The sequence below is a fragment of the Xiphias gladius genome, chromosome 20 (assembly GCF_016859285.1).
Source record: "Xiphias gladius isolate SHS-SW01 ecotype Sanya breed wild chromosome 20, ASM1685928v1, whole genome shotgun sequence".
NCBI classification, from domain to species: Eukaryota; Metazoa; Chordata; class Actinopteri; order Istiophoriformes; family Xiphiidae; genus Xiphias; species Xiphias gladius.
In genome coordinates, this window is record NC_053419.1 from 23,485,885 (window position 1) to 23,511,329 (window position 25,445).

At 46.0% G+C, this 25,445-nt stretch overlaps 2 protein-coding genes across 2 annotated transcripts; both read right to left on the reverse strand.

The window, feature by feature from the left end:
* Positions 1–4: 4 nt before the first annotated feature.
* Positions 5–18,059, reverse strand: aebp1a (AE binding protein 1a). Its single transcript, XM_040157373.1, has 20 exons — positions 17,375–18,059; positions 12,875–13,120; positions 12,435–12,494; positions 11,285–11,353; positions 10,543–10,602; positions 10,369–10,428; positions 9,026–9,106; positions 8,557–8,666; positions 8,331–8,470; positions 7,275–7,359; positions 7,047–7,191; positions 6,472–6,555; positions 6,279–6,380; positions 4,928–5,124; positions 4,306–4,479; positions 4,082–4,207; positions 3,734–3,980; positions 2,574–2,713; positions 1,172–1,271; positions 5–1,046 (listed from the first exon to the last, which is right to left on the reverse strand). Exons 1-20 carry the CDS (start codon positions 17,622–17,624, stop codon positions 451–453), a joined length of 3,072 nt encoding a protein of 1,023 aa, XP_040013307.1. The 5' UTR covers positions 17,625–18,059; the 3' UTR covers positions 5–450.
* Positions 18,060–23,042: 4,983 nt separating this feature from the next.
* Positions 23,043–25,083, reverse strand: pnx (posterior neuron-specific homeobox). The gene is made up of 3 exons (XM_040158097.1): positions 24,892–25,083; positions 23,632–23,839; positions 23,043–23,530 (listed from the first exon to the last, which is right to left on the reverse strand). The coding sequence occupies exons 1-3, from the start codon at positions 25,081–25,083 to the stop codon at positions 23,043–23,045; spliced, it is 888 nt and encodes a 295-aa protein (XP_040014031.1).
* Between the last annotated feature and the right edge of the window lie 362 nt (positions 25,084–25,445).

The following is a 25,445-nucleotide window of genomic DNA, read 5'->3' on the forward strand; positions in this document are numbered from 1 at the left end:
TTTAGAAAATAACTTCATTTTAATCAAATGCATTCTGCAGTACATTTAACTGAGGCCAGCAATCGCACTGTAAAGCTATTAAAGAAACATAAAGGTGTTTATAGATTTCTTATGGAAAAGTACTTAAACATGTCCTGTTTGTATTGTGACGTACTGTATTTTGTTTTACTGAACAGAAACTCAACCGAACTTGTGCTCTATAGTCTCTGCTCAGCAGAGGCTTTCTATTCCAGATCAATCCTCTGTAAAGAACTTTGCAAAAAGACAAAAAGCGTCTTCTGGACGTGCCTCTCTCCGCTCAACTGTAAACCCAAGAGGTGAAAACTTTCTGACACCTGAAAAATTAACAACCTGTGTAATTTGTATTCTTAAAGCTCTGGTGTTGGAGGATCATGAAGTGGTTAGTAAGGTCTTTGCGTAACATAAATGTGGGCTCGTACAGTGTAGGGATCAATCAATAGTGAATTCAAAAGGATAGTCCTGCGTGGGCACTGAGTCAAAGATTACGCTGTCGAATGGGTTCTCGGTCGACCAACTGTCCACAGGAAACCAGGAGTCGTACCAGGAGGTTGTTCTCTCAGTTTCAGGTGGTTGAGTTGTGGTGGTGGTTGTTGTTGTGGTGGTTGTTGTCGTCGTAGTAGTAGTAGTAGTAGTAGTAGTAGTAGGAGTGGTACTAAGATTCGCTCTTAATCGGTGCAGACGCAGCCTGCGTAAACGCATGAGCCGGAGCCGCCTTTGTCGCTCCACTTTCTGAGCGATGGCGTGGGCGTCAATCTCTGGGACGGGGCTGGTGGCTCCCACCATGCTGGCCGTGGTCGTTTTCACTACATTTGCCTTGGGGACCAGTCGAATGGGCCTCCCGCCGTTCAGCGACATGATGTGCTTGATGCGGTCCCAGTTGGATTTTGCTAAGGTGAAGCTGCACCGAGTGGCTCCAGAGTCGTAGCCCACCATGCAGAGTCTGGTCTGAGGGGTGTAGCCGTCGGCTCTGGCCGTTACTCTGTACTCTCCAGGATTCAGCAGCCGCCAGTAATCGCCACCTACAGCTAAAGTGGGAGACGGGAGTTTTGGAAGGGTCACTGGATCGGGATCTGGATTTTCCCTCCAAAATGCAAAAACCGGAAACTGAATTATGAGTATCATGCATGCTGTGTCACTGTGCCCAACATACCAGTTCTGACATCGTGCCGTATTCCCTCCACGGATATGGTGGCGTTAGGCAGTGGATTTCCATCCCCATCTGTCACTGAACCCTTTATCCCTCGATTAACCTGGACGGGAAGCAGCACATTACACCTTAAAATCCCAGATGCAGACATAGAATAATCCACATGACACATTCAACAGCTAGAGACAAGACTTTAAAGCCACAATTTGCAGAATTTTATGTGATTTATAGGGTCTTTAAAATAATGGTGATGGCATAATTCAGACAAAACCTGGTGAAAATCAGGGCAGTCTCTGCATTGCTTGCAGCTCATTCCACCAGATGGTGCCAGAGTAAGAAATGTTCAAGTCATCCACCCAAAAGCTAACTTTAACTAGCATTCGGGCTGATGGGCTCCAGTGAGACAAGGAAATCCGGGACGGCTGGTTTCCATGAGTCTGATGAATTATCAGATGCTAAAGAGCTGCACAGCTCTGGGAAGTTATCACAGAAAGTGTGTGTCCATACCCCTGTTCTTTGTGGATGGAAAAAAAAACAAACAAAAAAAACCCTGAGTGGAAATGACGAAAATTTCAAAAAGTGAAATATCGCAAAAAACGTTTTTTTACGCTTGGCTGAGGTGGCAAAATTAGCGGATTGATAAAACCGAAATTAGACACAGTGCATTGGAGACGGACTTAGTGAATAAACACTGATGCACATGAAGCGTGTGACTTGAACACCACACGTTACTTCCAACGAACTGACAAAACATCAGATCTGTGCGGAACGAAGAGGAGACTCGAACTTTCGTCACATTAACGCATGAAAACAAACAAATGTCCGATTTCATATTATCGTCCTTTTCTTCTGCAATGGTTTAATGGCACTGGCTGGAGGATCAGCTCCACCAACTGTTTAATATTTGCAGGACAGTAGAAGATGAAAACGTACATTAAGCTGCATTTTCTTTTGCTATTCTTCTGGAAATTCAGTTAAAATTAGCACGAAATTTGGAGGGAAACCTGAATAGTCACAATTATTTTATCTTTCTTCACCACCTTCATGAAGTAATGAGTAAAAAATTGGCGATCACGTTACAAAGTAATCTACCGGGAACGTGTGCTTGCCTGCATTTGATTGACCAACGCATCTTACGTTGCGGCAAAAGTTGAGCCAGGTTCAACTGATTTGCCGGGGCCCTCTGTGTTGGCATCAACGGTTTCAACACGGTAGTCTCATTGAAATGAACGAGGCGCTGCCTATTTTCACACACTACTGTTGCCAGCCCGAACAGAGCCTTATAGTATCGCTCAGCCCCCTGAGAGGTGGACTTAAAAAGCTTATAGTTTATTCTCAAAATACAGGTTTTGGGGTGAAGCATTGCTCCGAGAGGCCGGCCCGTACTCATCCGTCCAGTTCTCACTTGTTCAATGAAGGACAGCAGAGCCTCGCGGTTGTTCTCCCACTCGAGAGGTAGTTCACTTTCATGGGGGAACTTGTCACAGCCCAGGAAAATGGAGAGCTCGAAGCAGTTGGTGTGCAGGTAGCTGAAGTCATTCATACCTATGGGAGAGTGGGACAGAGAGCTTCAGGCAACGGGTTGTAAAGGATTCAATCACACTCCCACTTGCCCTTATAGGCACCTAACTATGCAGATGTTTTTTTTTTTGTCCAGGTATCCAACACTGAGACCTCTGCCAACACCCAATAAAATGTAGGTAAATTGTAAATGCCTCAATACATGACATTTAAAAAACGCAACATGTCTCCATTAATAATGTAGTTTCGGGAGACGACGCTGTCAACAGGTTCCCTTATGAACTATTCTCTGTTGGGTAGCAAAAGGTAGAGGCTAGACGGCTAGTAAAACTGTGAGGTCCGTGGATTACCCAGAGTAACCAGGACACTGTAACACAATCGTCATTCCATCCACCTCCGCTGAACTGGACTGGCCGCAGAAATCTTGGGGGTGGAGTTGTGAAAAAACTTGGGAAAATGACTCCGGAGATACCTGCGTGGTTACATACAACTTGGATACCGCCCGAGGTTGGATTCCTAACCAGGCAAAGCAGGCAACTGCCCTGGGACCCCACACCTCCAGGGGCCCCAGAATAATTGTGTGTCAGCTCCGTTTTGATAATTTGATTTGCTTGCAGATTTGGTTTGGATTTTGCACCTCACCGCTGGAATCCTCACTGTATGCGCTGACAAACGTGTGAACACATCCACGTGTGCTGACACCTAATGTAGCATAAACAGAACTGCGTGCACGTCCACATTCGTTTTTGGTCTAAATCCGCCCCTTGTGTGCACTGTGGTAGATCAGAACTTGAAAGCGACAGGCACCCAACAGCAAGTTTGTGTCCTGGGGCCCCTTGACACCGTAATCGGGCCATGGTTACCGCCAAGGATGAATGGGTTAAATGGTCTGAGGGAAGTGACCCTTTATGAATATTTCAGAGAAGGCAGGGTATATTTCTCTCTCGTTCTGATGTCTTCTTCTAATCTTGCCTTCCGACGTTCTACCCTTGCTTTTGGATGTCCTTTTGCTTTTTCCTCGATGCCCGCGGTGTCAACACTTACTGCCCACCACCGGCTTCCAGCTGGCTCTGTTGATGATGCCCTGTCCCCCGGTGACGTCATCACCGTGGCAGGAGCCCCGGTAGGTCTCGGTCATGGTCAGATGGCTGTGGGCGTACGACATTGCCAACCATCGAAACATGGCGTCGTCTGGCGTCTCCCTCAGAGCCCCATCGTTCTGCCGCTGGATACGGGCCCACGTCTCCTCGTTCATTTCACCATTGGTCCTCCAACGCCGGCTGTCGATTGACTTAACAAAATCGAGGGAATATGGGATTATTACATGGGTGTACTATTTCTGAGTCAATGTAATAAGTTTAGATTATAGTTGTAGTAGTATAATAGGTTTACAGAAACTGGTGGGCGCTGCATGTCAAAGGGGTATGCGACCAGTTTTTCTCCTCCTTGCAAATTAGCTCCCAGCACAAATGGGTTGCGCTCCATCCAGGAAATGATGGCTTTAGTCTCAGCAGCAAGCTATGAAACCAGGAAGTAGAGAAACGCTTGACTGTTAAAACATCTTTTAGGATTAAAATGTGATTAAAATGGTCCTTGGTGACAGGGAGCAAACTCACAGAGCCATTGAGGAAGTTTTCTGGTAAGGGAATGTGATGATTGGGCACCACACGGGGCACCCAGCCTCTTTCCTCGGCACCCCACAAGATGCTGTTGAGGTCCGGGAAATTCTGGAAAATGTCGTAACCTTCTTCAGTCCAGTGGCCCAGTGCCCAGTTCCCCATCTCTGAGCCCTGGTGGACAGAAACGGGGACCACGTTAGGTCTCCGAAAACATTTTGCATTTTAGCACCGGTAACAAAATATTGTTTGAAGATTTACGAAAGTTGTTTGACTTGCATTAACAAATTAGCCGTCTCCAAAAAGACGGGCCAGTGTCTCCTTTGCGTCTTAACATTGGACACTGGACACTTTTGTTTTATGGCAACCGTGTGGGTTATAAAGACAAAGACAAGACAAGTCGGACGTAGAGAGAGGTCAACATTCATTTTACAAGTGCTCACAATGAGATTTATGGAAAGCATCAAACTGAGTTGAACTAGTACGCCCAGCTTCATGTGTAACATTGGCGGAGTGCTCCTTTAACAAGTGAGGTCGGTGTGACGTTAATCTATAACCTATTTATTGAAACATGGAAATGCCGCAGAGGAGCTGTTCTGCAGTGACACCAGGCTCATCGTACCATCTCATAGGCCAGCTCGTAAGCATCGGGGTTGAGCGAAGGCACCAGGTGTATTCTCACTCCGTCCACCAGGCGGCGCACTCTGGGGTTTTCGTCGTTGTACTCCTTGCACAGAAACTGCATGAGCAGGAGGAGAAGCTCTCGGCCCAGCGCCTCGTTGCCGTGGAGACCAGCCGTGTATCGAAATTCTGGTTCGCCTGGTGACAACAAAAAACAAAAACATTTGTCAGGACGGGTTTGAAAGATTAAAGGAGTGCTCCGCCAATTTTACACAATCTCACTCAGGACACGCGGGTCTACTCTCCCTGGGAAAACAGTTGTACAGTGTTTCCTGTGGCTTTGGACGGAGCTTTTTCACAGTCTGAAAAAAAGTGACCCTGACTGTGTTGTCAGGATTATCAGCTTTGGCTTGGGGCTTTTTAACAGAGAGCCTGTTTCTGCAAACTGGAGGTCTTGAGTTTTGAGTTTGAGTTTGAGGTGGGTATGGATCAGACACAGACCGTTTAAGTAAAAGATGCTGTTGAGTTGTATCAGGTGGAAATGTAGTACGACGCGTGTTTAACCCATACCAAGCCCTAAAAGGGGCCTGCTTCAATTTTGACCATGCATTTTTAAATTAGTTTATTTCCGAGCTCCCAAACAGATTAAAAAAGGACAGGCTCATGTGAGGTGTGAATGTCTTTCCTCTCTAAAGACGGAAATATCGGGAGTTGGAAGAAAATTTCTTGCTCAGATACCTGATGACTTCACTGTTCTGCAACAGACTTGTTGCAAGTTTGCACAAGGAAGCAAAGAAGTTGTGTGGATTTCAATCAAGTGTCAATATGGAGCAAAGTTTTTACAGTTTCTGCAAAGTTGTGTAAAGTAGTTCCACTTAAGAGAGAGCTGGAGTGAAATAAGAGTAGTACAGATGTTTTAAGGGCCTTCTCGAGGCAACTTTGTCAAGCCTCTTTTGAAAAAGGAGAGCAAAATCAAAATCCAAATTCTCGCTTAGTTCATCAAGTGTTTAGATGATTTTACCACAACACAGCAGCTCTCAATCTGCAGCCTCTCCCGTTCCGTGTTTAGTATTTAGTCTGGAACCTGTTTCGGACCAGATGCCACATTTTACACAGCCTGGTTTAGATTGCAGAGTGTTTCTCTGTCTTAAATGTGATAGTTTATTGGTTGTTGTCATAGCAAACGAGCAGAAGGTCCGCAGCATGCCATTTTTTAATTCTTTTATGTTACACCTGAACACGAACGTGTGTGTAAGCTTTGTCTTGTCTTGTTTTGTTTTTCTAACTGAGTGGGAAACGTCGCTCTGGGTGACTGAGTAGCAGTGGCATCACGTCAGCTGCCGGCCTTGTACCTGTCTCATGCTCCCCTGGGTTGTCAGAGATCTCCATGGCATACATCTTCAGGCCCTGAGAGCTTTTAATCCTGGTGATCACATCTGGAAGACCTTCATCATCTGGGAGGAGAAAAGAGGAAGGAGTCAATCTTGCAGCTTATTAGCTCTGGTGTTCTACAGCGTTTGGGTTTATTTTACCAGGCTCAAAAACAGACCTGTCTCATGTCCTTGTAGTTGTGGTGTCTGAAGTCCAGGTCGTCCGATGGGTTCACCTCATTCTCACTGCGATAACCGCCTGAAAGAAGCAACAGACTGATAGCAGACTGGACTTTCTGCTGCTGAGAAGATGTGAGTGTTGCTACTGTAAATACTGTGCGTCTTTCTGCTGTGAAGCCGCTAGCTATGGGAAATGGTGGAAACACTGAGCAGTAATTCAGTGATGCAGTTATGTAATTTGGTTTTTAACGTTGAGGTTATGAGGTCCGGTTTGTTAAACAGGCTCTTGTGTATCATCATTCTCGGGTGAAACCAGCTCCTCAGTTTGGCCAAAGTTGTGTTTTTTCTTCCAGTGGAGGGTGACATATTCCACAAAGGAATGAGAAAGCTCTGTGACTCATAAGGTCATTGAACCCCTCAGAGAACCCATGAAGCACCGAAACTGCTCAGTGGTCGAGCAAAAAAACAAAACCCAAACCTTCTTAGTTACTGAGCATCTTAAAGATACGATTTTCTCCAGACAACAGATATGCCCAGGTGTGCTGTGACAGTGCTCTCTGTGATACTGACTGGGGAGTTGACAGGCCAGGATCTCAGCCCTGAGACACAGGCTGCCGTTCCAGCTCTGAGGCAGGATGCGGATGTAACGGGCCACCACGGGTGTAGAAAACTGACTCATCACCGGTGTGTCCTTATCCACGTTTCCATAGAACAACTGCGGGGGGGGAGGAAAAAACGTGTAAAGCTGTAATGTTTTCAAACAGCGGTTATTGTTTGTGGTGTTTAATTTCCACTCACCCATTCAGCGTAGCCATCGTGAAGTAAGGTCCAGTCGCGACTGTCGTTACTGAAGGCCACAAAGTAGGAGGACACGAAATCCTCACTAGGAAGTAAATGAGATTCGTGAGTCCAGGCCTGTGCCGACCTGGACGGAAGCTCATTCCACCAGGAAAATGAAACATAAACGTTGGAATGACAAGCATGAAAATGCTCGTGGTCAGTCTCAATTATGCTCTAATCAATATTTCTATATCAACATGGGATCAAGTTAATGATGTGCATGTGGAATTATCACCCAACTCTGCAGCTCCCCTCAACTCTCCAGAGCATTCGCTGTCCTGGTTCGCTCTCACCGCTCTCATAGCGCTGTTTTTTTGTTTTTTTGTTTTTTTTGGCCGCGGCAGGCAGATGTTTTTCAGAGAAACAGCTGTAAAAAGCCACTGTCCGCTACCTGCTCGGCGGCAAAACAGCAGACAGACCCGGCCAGAGACCAGCTGGTGAACACGGTGGAGCATTTGGCAGCTGAAGAGCCAGATAATATGTTGGTGTTTTCATTCACCATGAGAATTTCATTCTTCTTGTCAGTCTCGACATTTCGTGTATTTTTTTTGTCTTTGCCTGACGGACGCCGTCCTCCATACTCCCATAGACAGGAGATACAAAGGTACCATATAACAAGAGGAGGAGCCCACAGCCATGCTGGCGGCTCTGTGAGGCTGCGCTTACGCCGCCTTCGTTTCACACTGGAGCCGACTGGCAATTTTTCCACTTGTAAACAACCTCCAAGGATGACTAATTGTGACTGGGAAAGTTTCTGAAAGCTCCGACTTGGCTCTGACTAACAATTACTGTTGCTCTGAAAACATGGAACGCCGGGTCAATGTAATTAAACCCACATTTAAAAGATACGGCGTTATACTGTCGATGCACATTAACCCTCAAACGACCACCTCCGTAGTCGCATGTTGTAGACATTGCAATCAAAAACAAACACTGCTGACCTCATGGTGGCACTGGAGGAAAAGAAACAGCGATGCATTTATCTTAGGAGATGACGTTTTAGAAAGGACTCACTCTTGCTCTGAGTTTCGTCCCTGGGTGATGACCCCAGTGAACTCCACCTCTCGACGGGCATCTACCTCAAACCAGTGGTTTCTCTCCTCTGGCTCCGCGCACCACGCGCCTCCGTACATATCCTCCTCATTATCGGAGCCCTGCAGACGAGCACAGGCCTAAGCTTCCAGCCAGACTCCCACCATTTCCCCCATGAATACTGGACCCGGATGAGCTGCATGTATACCTGCATGTTGAGTCGTCCCCTCTCAGCCGTGAAGCCATGGTGAGACTGGGAGGAAGCCAGCAGCTGGTCGTCCTCCACCCGGTGAGACTCCAAGCCCAGGGGAGGACACTCTGAGAGGAAAAGCACAACACCAGCACGCACATGAAGCGGATCTGTTCGACAAATGTTCCATAAAGACTCTAATTTAAAACACTCATTGGCCTGGCAGCCATTAAAGGGTCTGTCAAAAGCATTCTTCGATTTTAATGAAGACAGACGCCGTAAAACATGTCCTAAAAGACGGAGTGAGTACTTTAAAAAGGCTTAGTGGGTTTAAAGGTGAAGACGTTAGTGTCTTTGACAGGGAGGTCAAAGACACTAAAGCAAATGAGATACCCCTATTAATCTGTGAACTCCCTCTGTAGGTTATGTAATTTTAGGTTTTAAAAAGTGACAAACGAGTCAATTTTAGGTCAAGTAATGCTCTTACTTTTAGGTTCGGTGGGCACTGAACTCTGCTTCAGCCTCTCCTCGTCGTCCTCCTCCTCCCACTTCTTCCTCAGCCGCTCAGCTTTCAGCGCGTAATGAGAAAACAGCGTGTGTCAGAACATGTTTTCACACGGACCCCGCTCTCCTGCCAGCCACCGCCACACACAACTATTTCCATATGTGTTCGCACAGTGCATCTTCGCTTACGCTCACACATTCCTCATGTGTTTCCTGCTCTAAAATATGGGTCAGTTTAGTCGGCCCAGGTTACCATCTTCCAGGCCGGTCATATAGAAAACAGTTTGGGGCGGATTTTCGTGACATTTCATTCGATTTTTAACTGAAAATACTAGGAGCAAAATGTTGCGTAAGACTCGCAGGTTCTGTTATCAAACTGATCCTCTCTGTGACCTCCCTCCCCGCCCCCTGATATCATCATAACATCGCCCAGCTGGCGTCTTAGCTTTACATAACAATCCACAACAGGACAGTGAACAGAGCAGCTGTTAAAAATTCTCCAACCTCTGTCTCCTCTAATCTCCTCTAATCTCCTCTTATTTCCTCTTATTTCCTCCGTCCCCCTTTTTCTCTCTCCATCATTCTCAGTAATAACGAACCACTGAAGAATTAAGGATAAAGGAAAAGTCTGGTGCTGTTCTACATTTCTCTTACCGTGAACAACTCCCATGAAGAGACCAGAACCGACAACGTGTTAGTCCGTCTCTCAGTACCTCCCTACTCTCTCGGTGGCCTTCAGCTCCAGGCTCCCATTTGGTCACAAATTAAAATTATTGATAAAGTTATTGCAATTCATCCCGAGGAGGGGGGGGGGCATGAATGCCTGAACCAAATTTCACAACAATCCAATAGATTGTTGTTGTGACCAAAGTGGTAGAGTGACCGACAGGCGCCCCCCTCCACCCGGCCTCGGCGCTAGAAGAATCGCTAAAGAAAGGCTGAGTCATTCCCTAAAACAGCCGGCCCCTGTCGTTCTCAACAAACGTGGCTCGGACAGAGGCAAAAAGAGCATTTGTTGGGGACTATTTTGATGCAGATCTGGTTCTCTGGTGAGTGCGTTTGGCGGCGCGACAGCTTACGCAGGATTCAGTCCGAATATTTTTCGGACAACATCGGAGCTCCGTGGCTCAGAGGGATAAGCCTTTATAACAGCCTTTGGGTACACACACACACACACTACTTGTTAGCAGGAGACATTCATTGTTGGTTTTGGTCTTTTCATGGGATGTGGGATTTGTTGACAGTAAGAAAATGATTCTTTTAGCCCTGTCTCTTCTGAACAAGTGCCCATTATTTCCAAAAAGCGAAAAAAACAAAAACCCCAACCTTTCTCTGCCTTTTCCTTTCGAGCTCTCTCCTCCTCCTCTTCTTGTTTCTTAACGGCCACTTTGTAGAGAGAAAGTCAGACACAGAAAACAACTCTGTCAATGGCCAACATCCCGCAGTATGTGTAATACGTAAAGCTAATTTGTTAAGAAGCAGCCCCAGTGGTAGACGTACGGTCATCGTAATCGTATTCTTCGTACCAGGGACCTACATATGGAACAGTGGTGACTTCCTCTGAAACAGAAGCAAACAGATGATTACAGCTAAAACGTTCATCTACTCCACGGTGACTCCTCCGGGTGGGATATGGACACAGTTACACATCAAAACGAAAGAAACAGAAATAAAGGAAGCGGACAGTGTTACTTGTTGCCCAGTAATAAGCAAATACAAATATTCATAGTTACTTAAAAGTAGCTTTTATTATTTTAACAAAGCAAGGTCTGTTGGCTCTTTGATATTTTTAGTTTTGAGTCATTTTTTTCTAATTGAACAGAGCATGGATTAATCCCGTAGTATCATTTAACTAATCAGTTTCTCTGGTTGTAGAAACCAGGGTTGGGTCGACACAAAATTTGGTTTCGATCCGATACCGAGTGACACCGGGGCCGGGGTCACCAATATCAATACTGATACTGAGCTACGCAAAAACAGATAGTTTTCACAAACGAAATCGGCATTAAAGTGTCGCACACATTCATTAAAGATGTTTTCAACCTCTCAAATCCATTTTAACTGATATTAACAGTTTATGATGCAGTATATAATATGTATTTTGGGGCACAACTCTTTAAAAGAACCAACTAATCATATGCACCTTTACAATTCTAACCTTTATCTTCCCAAATCACCATATAAAAAAAATAATAATAACTAAACATTGTCACAAACTCAACCTTGTATAACAGACGGGTACCTGGTATGTACATGATGACCTCAGTAGTTGTGGCCTCCTTTTTACCGGGGGATCCACCAGGCACCTTATCTGTGAAAAGCACAGCACATCTTTTCATGTATTTTAAAATCTAGATTACAAATCGTTTGCAGTAATGATCATGTGACGGTTTTACGGCGAAATCGCTGCCATCAAACACAAAAAAAAAACTCTACGGCAGCGCAGAAGTTCATTGTCATAAGAGGGGGAAGAATGTATCTGCAGAAAAAAGACTTTTCCCTGCCTTTTGTTCTTTATTTACCGCTCGTTGAAACCTTTAAATAACTACAATGGCAGTCAGTAGAGTGCGTACCTCTGCCAAGGCTTAAAATACCCCATCAGGAAATGTTAAGGAAAGTGATTTTAAAAAAATCCTGGATCCGCCCCGAAAAACCGGATCCGCACCGAGATGTAATGGGTTCATCCCTGGGCCATTCCCCATCCCTCCACCTAGTTTAATGTAAACCAGCTCAGTACTTTCTGTGTAATCCTGCTGACACACGAACAAACAAATAAACCAACAGAGAGACACGGGTGGAAATGTATTACTTGCTTGGCGGAGGTAATACATTTTCTTAATGGAGATCAGCAGTATCTTGCTTTGTTTGCACCTCCATATGCTTCTCTACATGAAATCTTCCATTTTCACAGCCCTCATAACCTACTGGAACCTCTAAGCTTTGTCACAAAAGGCTCCATTAAACCTTTGGCTGATTAGGACGTAGGTTTCATCAACATCTTCCGATTGAGAAGAACGATGAAGTTTTGTGCCGTAAAACAAAAACGATGAGCTAAAAGTCGTTAAAACACTGTAGAGATGAGGGGAAACTGTAGACTTAGGTCATAATTCTCTGTCACAACGGACACGCATTACATGTGGTCATTTGACCCATGTCTTAGTAGGACAGGTAGCGAACTTTCATAAAGTCAGCGAACTGACACAATAACGTCGCACAGCAATATCCGCCTAAAGTTTTGCTAATGTAAGCTAACATTAGCCATCGTAAGCTACTGCTCAAAACCAGACCAGGACTGTGCTAAGTCTGTTTTGTTTTTTTTAAGCATTTATGAATACAACTTTAGTGTGCGAGCAAGCACTGAAACAGGATCAGTGACCTGCGAAAAGTCTTACCCAGGCCCGGCTCAACAGGCTCCTCTCTTTCGGGCCCCTTTGGGGTCACAGGCTGAAATACTGTAAAGATGAAGTGAAAGAGTTAAAAGGCTGGAAATCCCACCATCCCATCAGACCAAAAAAGGGGCAGAGAAAGGTTGTGTAATAGTCATAAATCAGTGCCAAGAGGTCGTTAAGTTTAATGATAAAGGGTTCTGTGTTTGTTTCTGAGGGAGAATTGGGAATTTTCTGAAAAATCAAACACTTTCAAGATAAGATTTCCCATCACTTCTGAAGAAACATTGCAGTGTAATATGCTTTCATTTTACTCACATTCTACTCATCATCTACAATACTCATGGCAATAGGAAGGTTTGTAAGCACCTTAAATTTTCATCAATATCAAGAATATATCTCTGATTTCCTTCTGTGCTTGAACCCTGAATCCAAAGTGTACGTACATGTGTCCCAGCCCAGTTCGATCAGCAGTTTCTCCTCTTCCTCATCCAGAGAAGGACGCTTGGTGTGTGGCTGCACCGTGGTTGTTGTCTTTGGTTTCTTGGTGGGTTTGGGCGCCTTTGGCTTCTTTGTGGGTTTTGGTGGTTTCGGTTTCTTGGTGGCTTTTGGGGGTTTTGGCTTTTTGGTGGGCTTGGGGGCCTTCTGCTTCTTTGCTTTGGCCTCCTTCTCTGCTGCTTTCTTTGCTCTGGCTTCAGAAGGATGGGGTAAAAGAGGAAAGGATTCAGTTAATGGAAGCCTGTATACAGTATGCGTACACGTATCAAAGCGAGAACGGCTCATAACGCAGCTTTGAAGCTTCTTTAAACATTTTATTGCATAGAGTTATATGAACTTTCATTGCCAAGTGTTTTTTTTTTTTTTTCAGCACAGATGTATTTACGGCTCACATCAGCTCAGCAAAACAGCTAAAACCCAGACACACAGGCACTGCTGTAGCACATAAAAGTCAGCAAAACCTGGTCCTGGAGGAGAATTGAGCCGGCCCGGTGGTTTGTTTTGGTCGGACACCAACCAAGGAAGTAGTCAGAGTGAAGAGCTTTGCCAAGGACTGAGCTGCTACTATGACAATACTGTACACTGAACAATTATATAAGAGTAGGCAGAGTTTGATGTGATGGTGGAGTAAGAGGAAAGGTCATGAGGTCAATCAAATGAGTAAGGTTTCTTTTGGGAAATAAGTTAATTTGTTTTCTTTCTGAGAGAGATGAGAAGATCAGTAGTGAAGTACAGAGCTGGAACCAGTTAATGCTTAGCTTAGCATAAAGGCTGGAAACAGATGACCTGGTTGTGTCCAAAGTTCAAAATTACGCCTACCAACAACTCGAAAGCCAGTTACTCATCATGTCATAGCTGCTTTGTTTAATCTGTAAACAAACAGAAATGTAACTATGACAGTTGGTGGTTTTAGTGGGAGTTACTTGTTGGAGCTGTTCCTTGGGTTTATCCATCCGCCGAGTGGTTCTGTGCAGCGCCTCCGGCTACAGCGCAGGCTGCCAGATACGGTCGGCGAGCGCAGGTTTTGGCTCTGCGATGGCGCTAAACCTGGCAACCTCACAACAAGACTGCATGATGCTGTCACTGCACCCAGGTGTTGTTGGTCAAGAAATAGTTCCAGCACATAACTCCCAACATAAACCAAAAATTCATGTTTTTACAATTCAGTTTGTGTGTAGATGAAACAAACAAGGTACAACATGTTAATCAGTGAGCTTTAGAGGTGTTCATAGGTGTATTTATGGACTTTGAACACAGCCAGGCTAGCTCTTTCCCCCTGCCTTCAGTCTTTATGCTAAGCTAGGCTAACAACATCCTGACTCCATCTTGTCACCGCGCTCTGGGAAAGAGAGCAAATAAGATTCCACTTCCATTCAAGAACTTATAATCATGATTTTGAGTCGTGTAAGTTAAAATGAAGAGTTGACTAAATGTCAAACTGATTGTTGTTATACTTCTTTTGTACACAGATGAATCACGTGATCTTCTCTCTAATGAGTAGAGCCCAACCGATAACGGACGTTTGAGGCTAGTATCGATATTTATTGTTTAACAGTCCGATAAAGATGTACTGATTTTTTTTTTTAACATAAACACACAAACATTTTTATATGAATCTCTGGAATCTTTTTTTACAGTGTAAAAAAAAGATTAAAAAAAAAAAAGTCAACTTGTCAGTGCTCTCTAGTGGACAAACGAAGTAGTGGAGACGCTGCTTCTGAGCTACCTTTAAACATATTTTTGGCATTTATATTCTCCAGTGTTTTGTTTGCTATATACACCGACAGCTATTTATGTGCAATAAGCTGATATGAGCGTTGTATCGACCCGGCCAGTTTATCTGTCGGGCTCTAATTAGCCAGAATGATGCCTGAGGGATCAGATTAAAAACTGATGCGTTAGTGAAAAACAAAACTGGAGACCAGGGCTGAGTAACAACTCTTGTCAATAAAACTACAAAACAGATCCAATAGTGAACAAATTGAACGAACTATTGAGTACTTGTTCAGATAACTCAAAATTTACCTACCAGAGACCCTGGTAATGACTTAATTTTCTTTTCTTTTTTTTTTTTAAATTACTTTTTTTTACATGAGCACAGCAAATGTCATTCAAATCCAGCCTTTGGTTTTCAAGATATCAGGGCCACAGACAAACAAGCGTGCGAATGGAGCCCACCTCTGAACCTCCAGACTCAAAACTGTTTCCAGACATGCCGCGATGCAGCGGGTGTTGCATTACACCCTCTCAGGTCTATGATGAGACACTGCCTATAAACTTGAAAGTATAAAATAGGTGGTTTCACATTGAATTATGTGGAATATTACAGAGAGGAGATGTTCCAAGGTCTTCAGAGTTTGGGGTTTTTTTTTATCCTCCCTGGTGTACAAGCCTCTTCAGACTCCAACGCAGACACAGAGGGCTGCTTGTTTTCCTCTGCTAGACATATTTCGCGATGTTCCACTGGTCCTTAAACACAACGGTGCCATGACTCACCCGGGGAGTACTGAGTGGCCACTTTTCATTATCGTCATTGGCATTTCGATTATACACAGAAATGTACATTCTACACTTACATTACATTACGCAACGCGTGAGAGGGAAGGAAAGCTTTTCACTTCTTAACGTCCCACATCTGACCTCAAAGCTTTTCCCGTTTTGTGGCAAATTATTTATTTTTTTTGCCAAATGACGTGTGATGGTAAGGTGCAGTCACAGCTGGGTTACCAGCCGCACAAAGCCTGGACCCTGGGACCCCGAACGTCCCTGAACGTCCCAGGCTCACTGCGCGTCATTTGGTTCTATGTCATTTAAATAATGAAGATTTGTGAGGAAAAACTTGTACCACTAAACTACAACATGAACTATGGTGGGTGCTGCATATTTACTTAATATTGTGGCCCTTTCTTATAGACAGCCCTTTGCCAAAATCTCCTCAAAGACCTTAATTATTTTAGATTGTATTAATCTCACATGGTTCCATATTCAAGATTCTTTTATCAATGACTGGTCCACGACCTTAGGCATGCGTTTATTACTGTTACCGTGACGACGATGGTCCGGTATGCCTGCCGATGGTACAAACGACAAACGACCTACGTGGTAGTTTAGTTTGAAGAGCTTGCTTTGAGTTTTGGGGCTCTGGGCATGTGATGAAGCTGTTGTGCGTTGTACTCAACGGGAACTTCGGGTTTGGGTTCGGCGGGTAGGGGGCCCAAGGGCACACCCTGGCCTCTGGGCCCCCTAACAGGTTAATCCGGCCGTACACGAAATCAATACCGAGCTCCTCGGCAAAATACCAGAGCAAGCAGAAGACAACAGCACTCGTCGCATTGACAGGCTACAAAAATCTGTGCAGAAAGGAGGCAACAAGTGCTGTCCACACTCTCAGCTGCCCCTGAAGTCCTCTTGAGCCAGGCACTTAGCCCCAAGCTGTGAGTGTGAGGGTACAAGTATGACAAAAGGGGCTGGTAAAGATTTTGCACAGTCAGCAAATCCTTCCCTGGATAAACAGAACTTGACAGAGAAGACAGAGATGGGGTCTCAGGTTCTGTTAATCATGGCCATTTTTGTAGCCCAAATCAGCCACACACAAAAAGCCCTGGCTGCCGGACTTGTGGTTTTTGCTTCATGCAGCGGAAAGTTAACATTCAGTACATCGGTGCCATTGCATCAGTGCTACTGGAAGCGGGCCTCTTGTAAATCCCGTCTGCTTACTTATGGAAAATCGTAGTGGAAAAATTTCTGCTGTTGCTCAGCCTCTGTGTTTTTCGCAGATGTGTCTTTCTTGTGGACATAATTGAGGCACAGACGCCACTCTCATGGTAAAAGCTCATTTTCTGATCATTGTGTTTGGCAAAACAAGCTTCTAAAGGTTTTGCGGTCCCGTAAACAATGTGTATTTCTGGAGGAAAAAAGCGGGTCATGTAAGTGACTCTGTCTGCCAAGAAAATGTCAGACCACCAACTGAATCACTGCGAGTTTCTGCCTTGTCATCTCTGAATAACTGTGATATTTCAAGAAAAAAAAAATCCCCAACTCCCCTGCTCTTCTGGTTTTGAAATACAAATCCATGAAGGAAGCACTTTTGAAAAGTTTTTGGTGACTTTGTGGAGGTAAGCAAATTGTCCGAGAGGAGGAAATCTCTGGATGAGTTCAGGGAGAAAGCTGGAGACAGTGTGCTAGATAACAGAAGGTTTTTTTTTTTTTTCAGTTCAAACCAGACGCTTTCCTGCTCCTGTCCCTGTATCCTCAGTGTCTGGGGTTCAAGCTGTGGCCGAAAGCTCAGAGAGCAGTAGGAGCCAGGAAAGGTCAAGAAAATCCTATTCAAACTTGCACATTCATGCCCGTAAACGACAGATTACCATCGTCTGAACAGCAGACTTGGTGACGGCGTGTCTGCGTTAGTCATAACACGGCTGAGTGTGTTTGTAGAAGCTCCTACTTACCTGCCTCAATTTCCTCAGGTGTTTTCTTCTTCTTTGGCTTCGTCTTCTCCGCTTTCACCTCTACAGCAGGCTCGTCTGACATTTCAACATCTCCTTCCTCCTCCGGTCTCCTGTGTTGGACCAGTCCTCGCGTTTCTCTGGCCTGAACCTGGCCTTCGGAGACTTTGTTCTCCTTTACGGCTGCTCCGGCACAGGACAGGGCGCAGCACAGGGTCACACTGACCCAGATGACCAGCACCTCAGCCCTCATTTCTCCGTTGGAAGCGCAACGATGACGAGGATGAAACAGACCAGACGTACGTCCAGGAACAGGAATCTCAAACGAGCTGTAAAATGAACTTTGGACTCACGGTAACCAACATCTGACCTGCAGATGCAGAGCTCCAGCTGTCTCGGGTCAGCGCACTTTTAGGTCCTTAAGAAGTCTCAGAAGACACGAAAGGGAAGCGTTTTGAAGGGAACAAAAGGATGAGCTTGCGGAGGTCTGGAGAGCCTCCTTCCCTCTGATGGACAGTCGGCGTGGAAGAGGAAGACAATGTTGTCTGCTGGACGTTTCAAAGCAGCCTCCTGGCCGTGCTGCGGCAGAGGAAATGCATTTATCTGGAGTGGATTTTCAGCAGCAGCAGCAGAGCTACACACCTCCCTGCCTCGTCCTGCTCCCTCCTCCTCTCCCACATACTCCTCAGTCACATCTCTCCCTCATGGCCCTTCACCCCCTTTTCCCCTCACCCATCTCTGAGCAGAGGGGAGGAGCGTCTGCCACATGTGACATTCCTACAAGGGAGGGAGGAAAGGAAGAAAGAAAATCAAAGAAAGACATTTTGCTCTGGTTTGCAGTTGTTCACATGAAGTCTAGAGGGGCAGAGAAAGTCTGCTGTTCAACCACAGTGTAGTTCCTGTGGATTCAGGTTAGAAAACGTAACTTGGAAAGAGAAAAAACGTTTGAAACTAGCTGAGCCTCCACATTTCTTCCGAATAGGAAAAAAGACATCAGGACCTGTGCCTGCCTCGTGGACACTCTTGTGAAAAAGACCTGAAAATCGTAAAGAGTGAAAATGAGGTTGTTAACAATATGGGCAAAATGAGGACATGAATGCTGCTGTTCCCTTGACCTGTTGTGGAAACCTCTGGTTCTTTAAAGCGGGAATATGTGACTTTGAAACCAGAAACAACAGAGACTTCCAGTAGCTGATGATGCTACAGTTTAAAGATGCATTAATTGAAATGTTTTGGCCACTGGGGGGGCTGCGGACCTACCTGAAAACACAGGCTCTTCAGCTGCTAAATGCTCCACTGCGTTCACCAGCTGGTCTCTGGCTGGGTCTGTCTGCTGTTTTGCTGCTGAGCAGGTAGTGGACGGTGGGTTTTTACAGCTGTTTCTCTGGAAAACATCTGCCTGTCTGCCTGTTGAATGCTGGAAAAGAAAAAAAAAAAAAAAGCTGAGAGAAAGACAGTCAAAGTCTGAGGAGTCTGCAGGTTTAGGTGATATTACCTCCGGGTTTATAACCAAGACGGTCCCCTTTCACATCACACATCATCACCGAATCTATTGTTCATATATAAATATTGATTATTGCAGCTTTACATTATTGATAGTAAACTTCCCATTGTTAGCCAGCTTAGACTGCAGGGCCACCTTTAGAATCTTCCAGAAGTCCAGCCTGTCATTACTCAGGTGACTGTGACGGCTCCGACTGGTCTGATGTTCGGCCCCGGGCCAACGTGTTCAGCCCTGGCTCCCTCACCCTACAGATAAACATGTCCTGACCGTCAGTGCTGAAATTTCGCACAGTTCAAACTCTCAGTCCAAGACCTTGAACATCAAGACCTGTGGCCAAATCTGGATTATGACTAGACCTTATAAATCACACAGTGCGTTCTAGCCTTAGACAAACTCCATTCAATTGTACACACTCTAATGGGCCTGATAAGCATCTGTGAAAAGTTGAAACAATCTGATGTGAACCAGAAAGACGTGGATTTAACTGTCTTGAGTGATATTATAAAGTAATGCTCTACCTAGATGAAGAAATCCTATTATGTAACACTTTCTGATCGTGGTCTAAATCTCGGTCACCAATGCAGTCACAAAGCATTACCTCAGGCAGAAAAACTGCTAGCAGATGTGAGGAATTGAAGTGTTTATTCCTGCGTGAACAAACTGAGTCATGCTATAAAGAGAGACATTGTGTTCTGCCCGGTCATCTCGCGTTCAGCAGTTGATTGGGTCCTAAAACTTGTTCGGTGAAAGCAAAATAAAATATGACACACATGTAACGAATACAGCCGTAGGATCAAAAGTGCTGGTACTACGCAGGCAGAATACAGCGCGAGGTTCAAGAGCCAAGAGCCTAGACCTGCTGGTGGCTCTGTCAGGTTCTACTTTGGTACACTGGGGTCTTTGAATACGAACAAGAATGTCAATCCGTCCAACAGTTGTGAGACATTTCACTCAAAACCGCAAGTATCAATCTCATGGTTAGCGCCACAGGAAAAGTCACGAGATCACCAGAGTCTGTGGGATTCATTGTGTGGGGTCCATGAATACCCGTATCAAATTTTGCGCCGATGCTTCCAGTGGTTGTTGAGATATTTGAGTCTAGAACAAGCCGGTCGCCTGACCGACGTTCACCGTCCAAAGAGACGGAGCGGCTAAAAACCGCTGCAATAAGAATAAGTGTAAGATAAAGTGCTTAAGCTGCGTCACGAACCAAGTGGGAGTTTGCGCTGGATCGGAATCGCAAATGCTTATCGCACATCGATACACACTGGAACCAGCTGCGCCTCATTTTCAGAAACCCGTATCTCTGACCGGAGACGAGGACGTCGAATTCTAAAGAGGACGGTCCGGATTTGCTGAAACAGATTCATCTTTCCGTGAGACGTGCTGCCTGGAAACCTCTGAGAATCGAGCCGAGCAGGAGACTTCCTATTCCCGACGATCCCAATGATTTCACCCGCCACCTTCGTAAGTGTCGCCCGGCTGATTTTTTTTTTCTTTCTATTTTTCACGTTTAGACTCCCAAACCAACAAACGAGTGACAAGATCAGGGCAGACCCTACAGTGGATGGATCTGTAAAACAACACTATCATTCGCAGTGATGGCGGCAGGTGCTGGTCAGTTCACCAGTTTGGTCCGGTCTGCTCGGCTGTGCACCGTCAGTTGGAGCCTTTTAAAGACATTTTGACTCCGTAGTGAAGGAAACACTCTCGTTAGGATCTGAATTCCTGCAGAAAAGGTCGGAAAAGCCGTTTGCTGTATGTCACCTGTCAGCCAGATCGGTTGTGTTGTATCATGCTCTATGGAAACAATCTTAATTTGTTTCCATTAGATAATGGCTCATTTCCCTGCTCGCACTCACAATTTTGGCTCTGCTTTTTCAGAACTGTGTGTGTGTGTGTGTGTTTCTAACAATAGCCTCTTTTATCTCCCATTTTGTCCACTCGTCTACATTGCTTTCTTCTGCCGCCATCTGTTTGCAATACCTCATTGACGGAGGTCCTTTCAGATCTGTTTCGCTCCGACCGGCCTCTGCCAACAGCCGACGACGACATGACATTTCACCTCATTAAAAATTTATTTTGTCCATTTGAAGATGTATTTATTGGGTAAATAAATCTCGGAATTCGAAGCACCTTGCAAAAAGTCAATACAAAATAAAAAGTTTTTTTTCCTTGATCTCGATGCTTCTCTGGTCCAAATGACAGTTTTTTTTTTAAATGATTTATTAAAGTTAAATATTTTACTGATTTTTCTTATTGTCCGTAATGGATGAACATTTTGCAGAGTTCAAAACCCCCCTGACGTCTGAGGATAAGAGTATGTGCTAAATAGCCTACAGATGTGCTCAGGAGTGCGTTGGTGAATGTGTGAGATTAAAGCAGAGAATAGTGATTTCGTGTGTGTGTGTGTGTTTGAAAAACTTTTATGACAGAGTGAGTTTTAACTTGGCCAAGAAAGTGTTGGATGGAGTTTACCCGTTAGGATGTCCACAGCAGACGATCTGTTCACACACACACACACACACACACACTAACCTGGATCTGTGACCAGTTAAACTAATTTTCAGCTAGTAGAGGAAGGTTCAAGGAGCTTTGTTTTACTTTACAATGCAACTCTCTGAGGGAAATCTGACTGTGCTACTTTGTAGATTTTAGGCAGAAATAAGGCAGATGTGCGTTAGAAAAGTGATTTTGGAACCTGCCTCTGTTCCCCTGGTTTCTTTATGTAATAATAATATTTTTTGGCCATGTGGCTCTATGGATGGCAGTGTCCGCTTTGCTCCGGACTGAAATATCTCAGCAGCTGGATTATCACAACCCTTTTCGCACATTTCGTTCCCGCTCCTCAGAGGATCCTGCCGACTTCGGCGACCCCCCCGAGTGCTCGTCTAGCGCCACCGTGAGGTTGACATTCGTGCTTTTGAGCGGCACGTCTCAGCTGCCACCGGTTTGGATTGCCACGAAATGTGGTTCAGACGTCCGTGTCCCCCTCAGGGTGAACTGCAGTAACTTTTCTGATCCCCTGACTTTTTTGTCTAGCGCCACCACCAGGTTGAAATTTCATCTTGTCCGATACTTTGTTTTATGAACAAATACTGCCAAACTAACGCCCCCCCCTCCCAGCCTCAGCTGTCTTCTTTATTTAGTGCTAATTAGCAAACGTTAGCATCGTAACATGCTGAACTACGACGATGGGGCCGGTAAACTTTATTGTCAGCGTATCGTCGGCTCATTGTCCACGTGTAGCCTCTCAGAGCTGCTAGCGTGGCCGTGGACTCCTAGTCTTCATTCAGTCAACCCCTGTCTTCATTTTCTAGTCTCTCGTGCGGCATGAAACTCTCTTTTGGTTGTGGTCTCATTTTCGTCTCATTTTCTCCCCTCTGCCTTTGCCAGGCAGTGCCACTTTGTGTATAGCGTCATGCTCTCCTCCGTTAAATCCGCTTCGCCGACTTCCCAAAGTGCTGCTCTTACCATCGCCAGTGGCAGGCGAAGGCCCGAGCCCCTGGTTCAGGCCCTGCACGGGTCAGGGGTGCGTGGCCGCCGCGTGGTGGCTCGAGACTGGTAAAGCCCACAGGTCCGCCTCTCAAAACCTGACGGGTGGATCCACTGTCCCTCACTGTCGCTGCCCTCACCATCAGATGGAAAAGACCCTAACCCCTTGATGGGGCCTCCTAAAACCTCCCTGTGTCCATTATGGCCTGTGAGTAATAGTCTCACATCATTGTACTTCTTTGAGCTGCTCAACGTTGCCTTGAGGCAATACATGGAAATCCCCCGTCTGGTATATATATATAATCTAAACGATGTCTCTGATCCATCAGTTGTGTTTCTGTAGGGATTTTTTTTTTTTTTCCTCCAGCATTTTACCTTAAAGGGTTAAAAGAGTCCATTTTATCTTTTGCCCTTTTTCTGGCACAGTGTCAGGGTCAAGTCGTGTAGTTTATGAAACGAGGGAACCAATGAGAACAACTTCAATAAAAAATGTTTATCAAAATAAGTTATAGTGTAATTACATTAGAAAAACTATTTCACATTGCTCATTAATTGTCATTTTTCTGAACTCAGTCCTGTTGGGCGCTGTAACCCCCCGATATTGACGATGGAGCTGGAGACGCTGGTGGGCCCCACGCAGGTCCATCGTGTGCTCGGTCATTCGGCGCGGACTCACGCCTCGTGGAGCCTGTAGTACAGATGGAAGGGCACCGGCGGCACCGGCGGCGGCGGCGCGGAGAGCTGGAGCCGAGGGAGCCGCTGGCAGTAAAGAGGACTGTAGGCCAGAGACGAGCAGACGGCAGGATGTGAGCTGAAGGGAGAGGCGAAGCCGCGCTCTTCCTCTGGCTCGGTCCCCGGCAGACGCTCCTTCTTCCACTTGGTGCGTCTGTTCTGGAACCAGATCTTGACCTGAGTCTCGGAGAGGCGGAGGGCCGCGGCGATGGTGTGGCGGTCCAGCACCGACAGATAGTGGCACCTCTGGAAGCTGTGCTCCAGGATCTGCAGCTGCTCCAGGGTGAAGGCGGTGCGGATCCGTCGGCTCTTCGCCTTTGACTCCCGAAGCTTCTCCGGACACGGGGCAGCCGCCTCCTCCGGGCTGCAGCTGTCACCTTCCGGAGGACGCTGCTTCTCTCCGGGTCGATCTCTTTTAGTAGAAGCTCCTGAAAAGAAAACAAACAGGTGAATAAACAGCTTCTCTCCAGGTATAAACCCACGAACAGGTCTGGACTGTTTCTTAGGCCCCCGCGAGTTTTCTTCTCACCCGCAGCTGTCGCATCATCAGCGCGGAGCCTCTTCCGCGTAAAGTTTGTCGGGTCCAAAATGTCCTCCACGGAAAAAGGTGTCCTGTGGATCCGCGGCAATTTGACCGCAGCCGACTGCATTTCAGCTCGCCGTGGACCGGTGAGGACGCCGGTAGCAGTGTCGGTGTCTGTCCGCTCCCCCGGGGCTTTTATATATACGCGCAGCCCCTGCACACGCCAACGGGGGCAAATTTACATTTCACTCAAAAAAGTTACCAGGAACAATTGCAGCCTCTGTCTTTCCTGTACGGACGCGCAGACACGCTCCGGCCCCGGTTGACCCCCGTGCCGGCACTTCAAAATGTAAATGTCCGCTCTCAGCTGGAGGGGGGGCGAGCCTGTTATTTATTGCCGGGCATCTGGTTAAAATGTGCCCCCTTTCTTTCCCTCCGTGTTCCTCATTGTGGTTTGGCGTGTCATTATTTGCCATTGTGAGATTTTACGCCGGTGGGACACGTGAGGCGCCGGTTGTGATGCAAATTCGCGGACTCGTCAATGGGAAAGTTGGCGCCCTTTCTCCCTCGTGTGCCGGTTCCCGTGGAGCCGTTCGTCCGGTCCAGCGCGGCCTCTCCTCAAGGCGCTTCGGCGGAACTGGAGGCCCGCCAGCAACCGGCCCCGCTGCGGCCCCTTCGCGGCTCTTCAGTCCCCGCTGGTCGAAAAGTGACATGGGGGGGCAGATAACGCTCTTCTGTCACTGTTGATGATTTTACACACAACCTCCCAGCTCATTGTTTTATTCACACAGTGCTGAAACAACAAGGTTATCGATCTGTTCACTGGTCCAAAGAATGTTTCATTTTATCGATTCATTTGAAGTCATTTCTTCTCTAATGTGAGGATTTTCTGCCTACTTCTGTTGAAGAGCATTGAAAACTGAATGTCTTTACCTTTTGGACGCTATTTTTCCTCACATCTGTACCAACTTATCGGTTGGTCAAAAATATATTCGACAGATTCGTTGACAATGAGATGAAGCATCGGGTGCAGCTGCACACATACCGTACATTCAGGCATGTAGCTGGAGCTCTTACCCAGAGTGGGGCGAGAAATATTACATTTGGTTGGTTACATCAGATCCAAAACTAAGAGAAGCAATGAATTGTTGGCCGTGTGCCTGTGGACTGAGGGGTTTGATTGGAGCAGGGGCTAATAAAAGAGATGTAGCTAGAGCAGAGGAGAGATGTTCTTATGCACCTTTTCTTCAAACAAACACGTGTTACCGATGGCTCCAGGTGGTCGACCTCTTCGGTCCCACCGGTGGGCTCGGCCGGCACAGAACCTTGGCCCCGAGGCCCAACTTCGCTCCCCGACCCACAGAACTGCGTTCTGGATCTCTGTAAAAAACCTGCCGGGGGCGAATCTGAGGGGAACGTGTCTAAAATTGGTTTGCCAGACATGGAGAATATTTCCATTTGGCGGAGTGGTGCAGCTGTAAAAAAAAAAACGTGGAGTCTTTCAGTCGTCATATGGCTTCAATCAGGAGCTGAAACAACATAATGCGGGACATAGATAATACTGTTAGGCAGCATGGAATGAGATCCTTTTTCCAACCTTGAAACAACTTCAGGGGAAACATAAAGAAACTCGAGTCAATGGGGTTAATGAAATGAGGTGAGCGCTGCTTCATGTAGATCAAGAGGTGTCAATTACAGCATCTGTGTATTTGCCAGGATGACTGAGCTCAATAGAAAACGAAACTGTTTTCCATGTCACCCAATGGAGTGGGTCAGACATCCATGTTTAGAAAACACATCCTGTTATCGGATAAGATTTT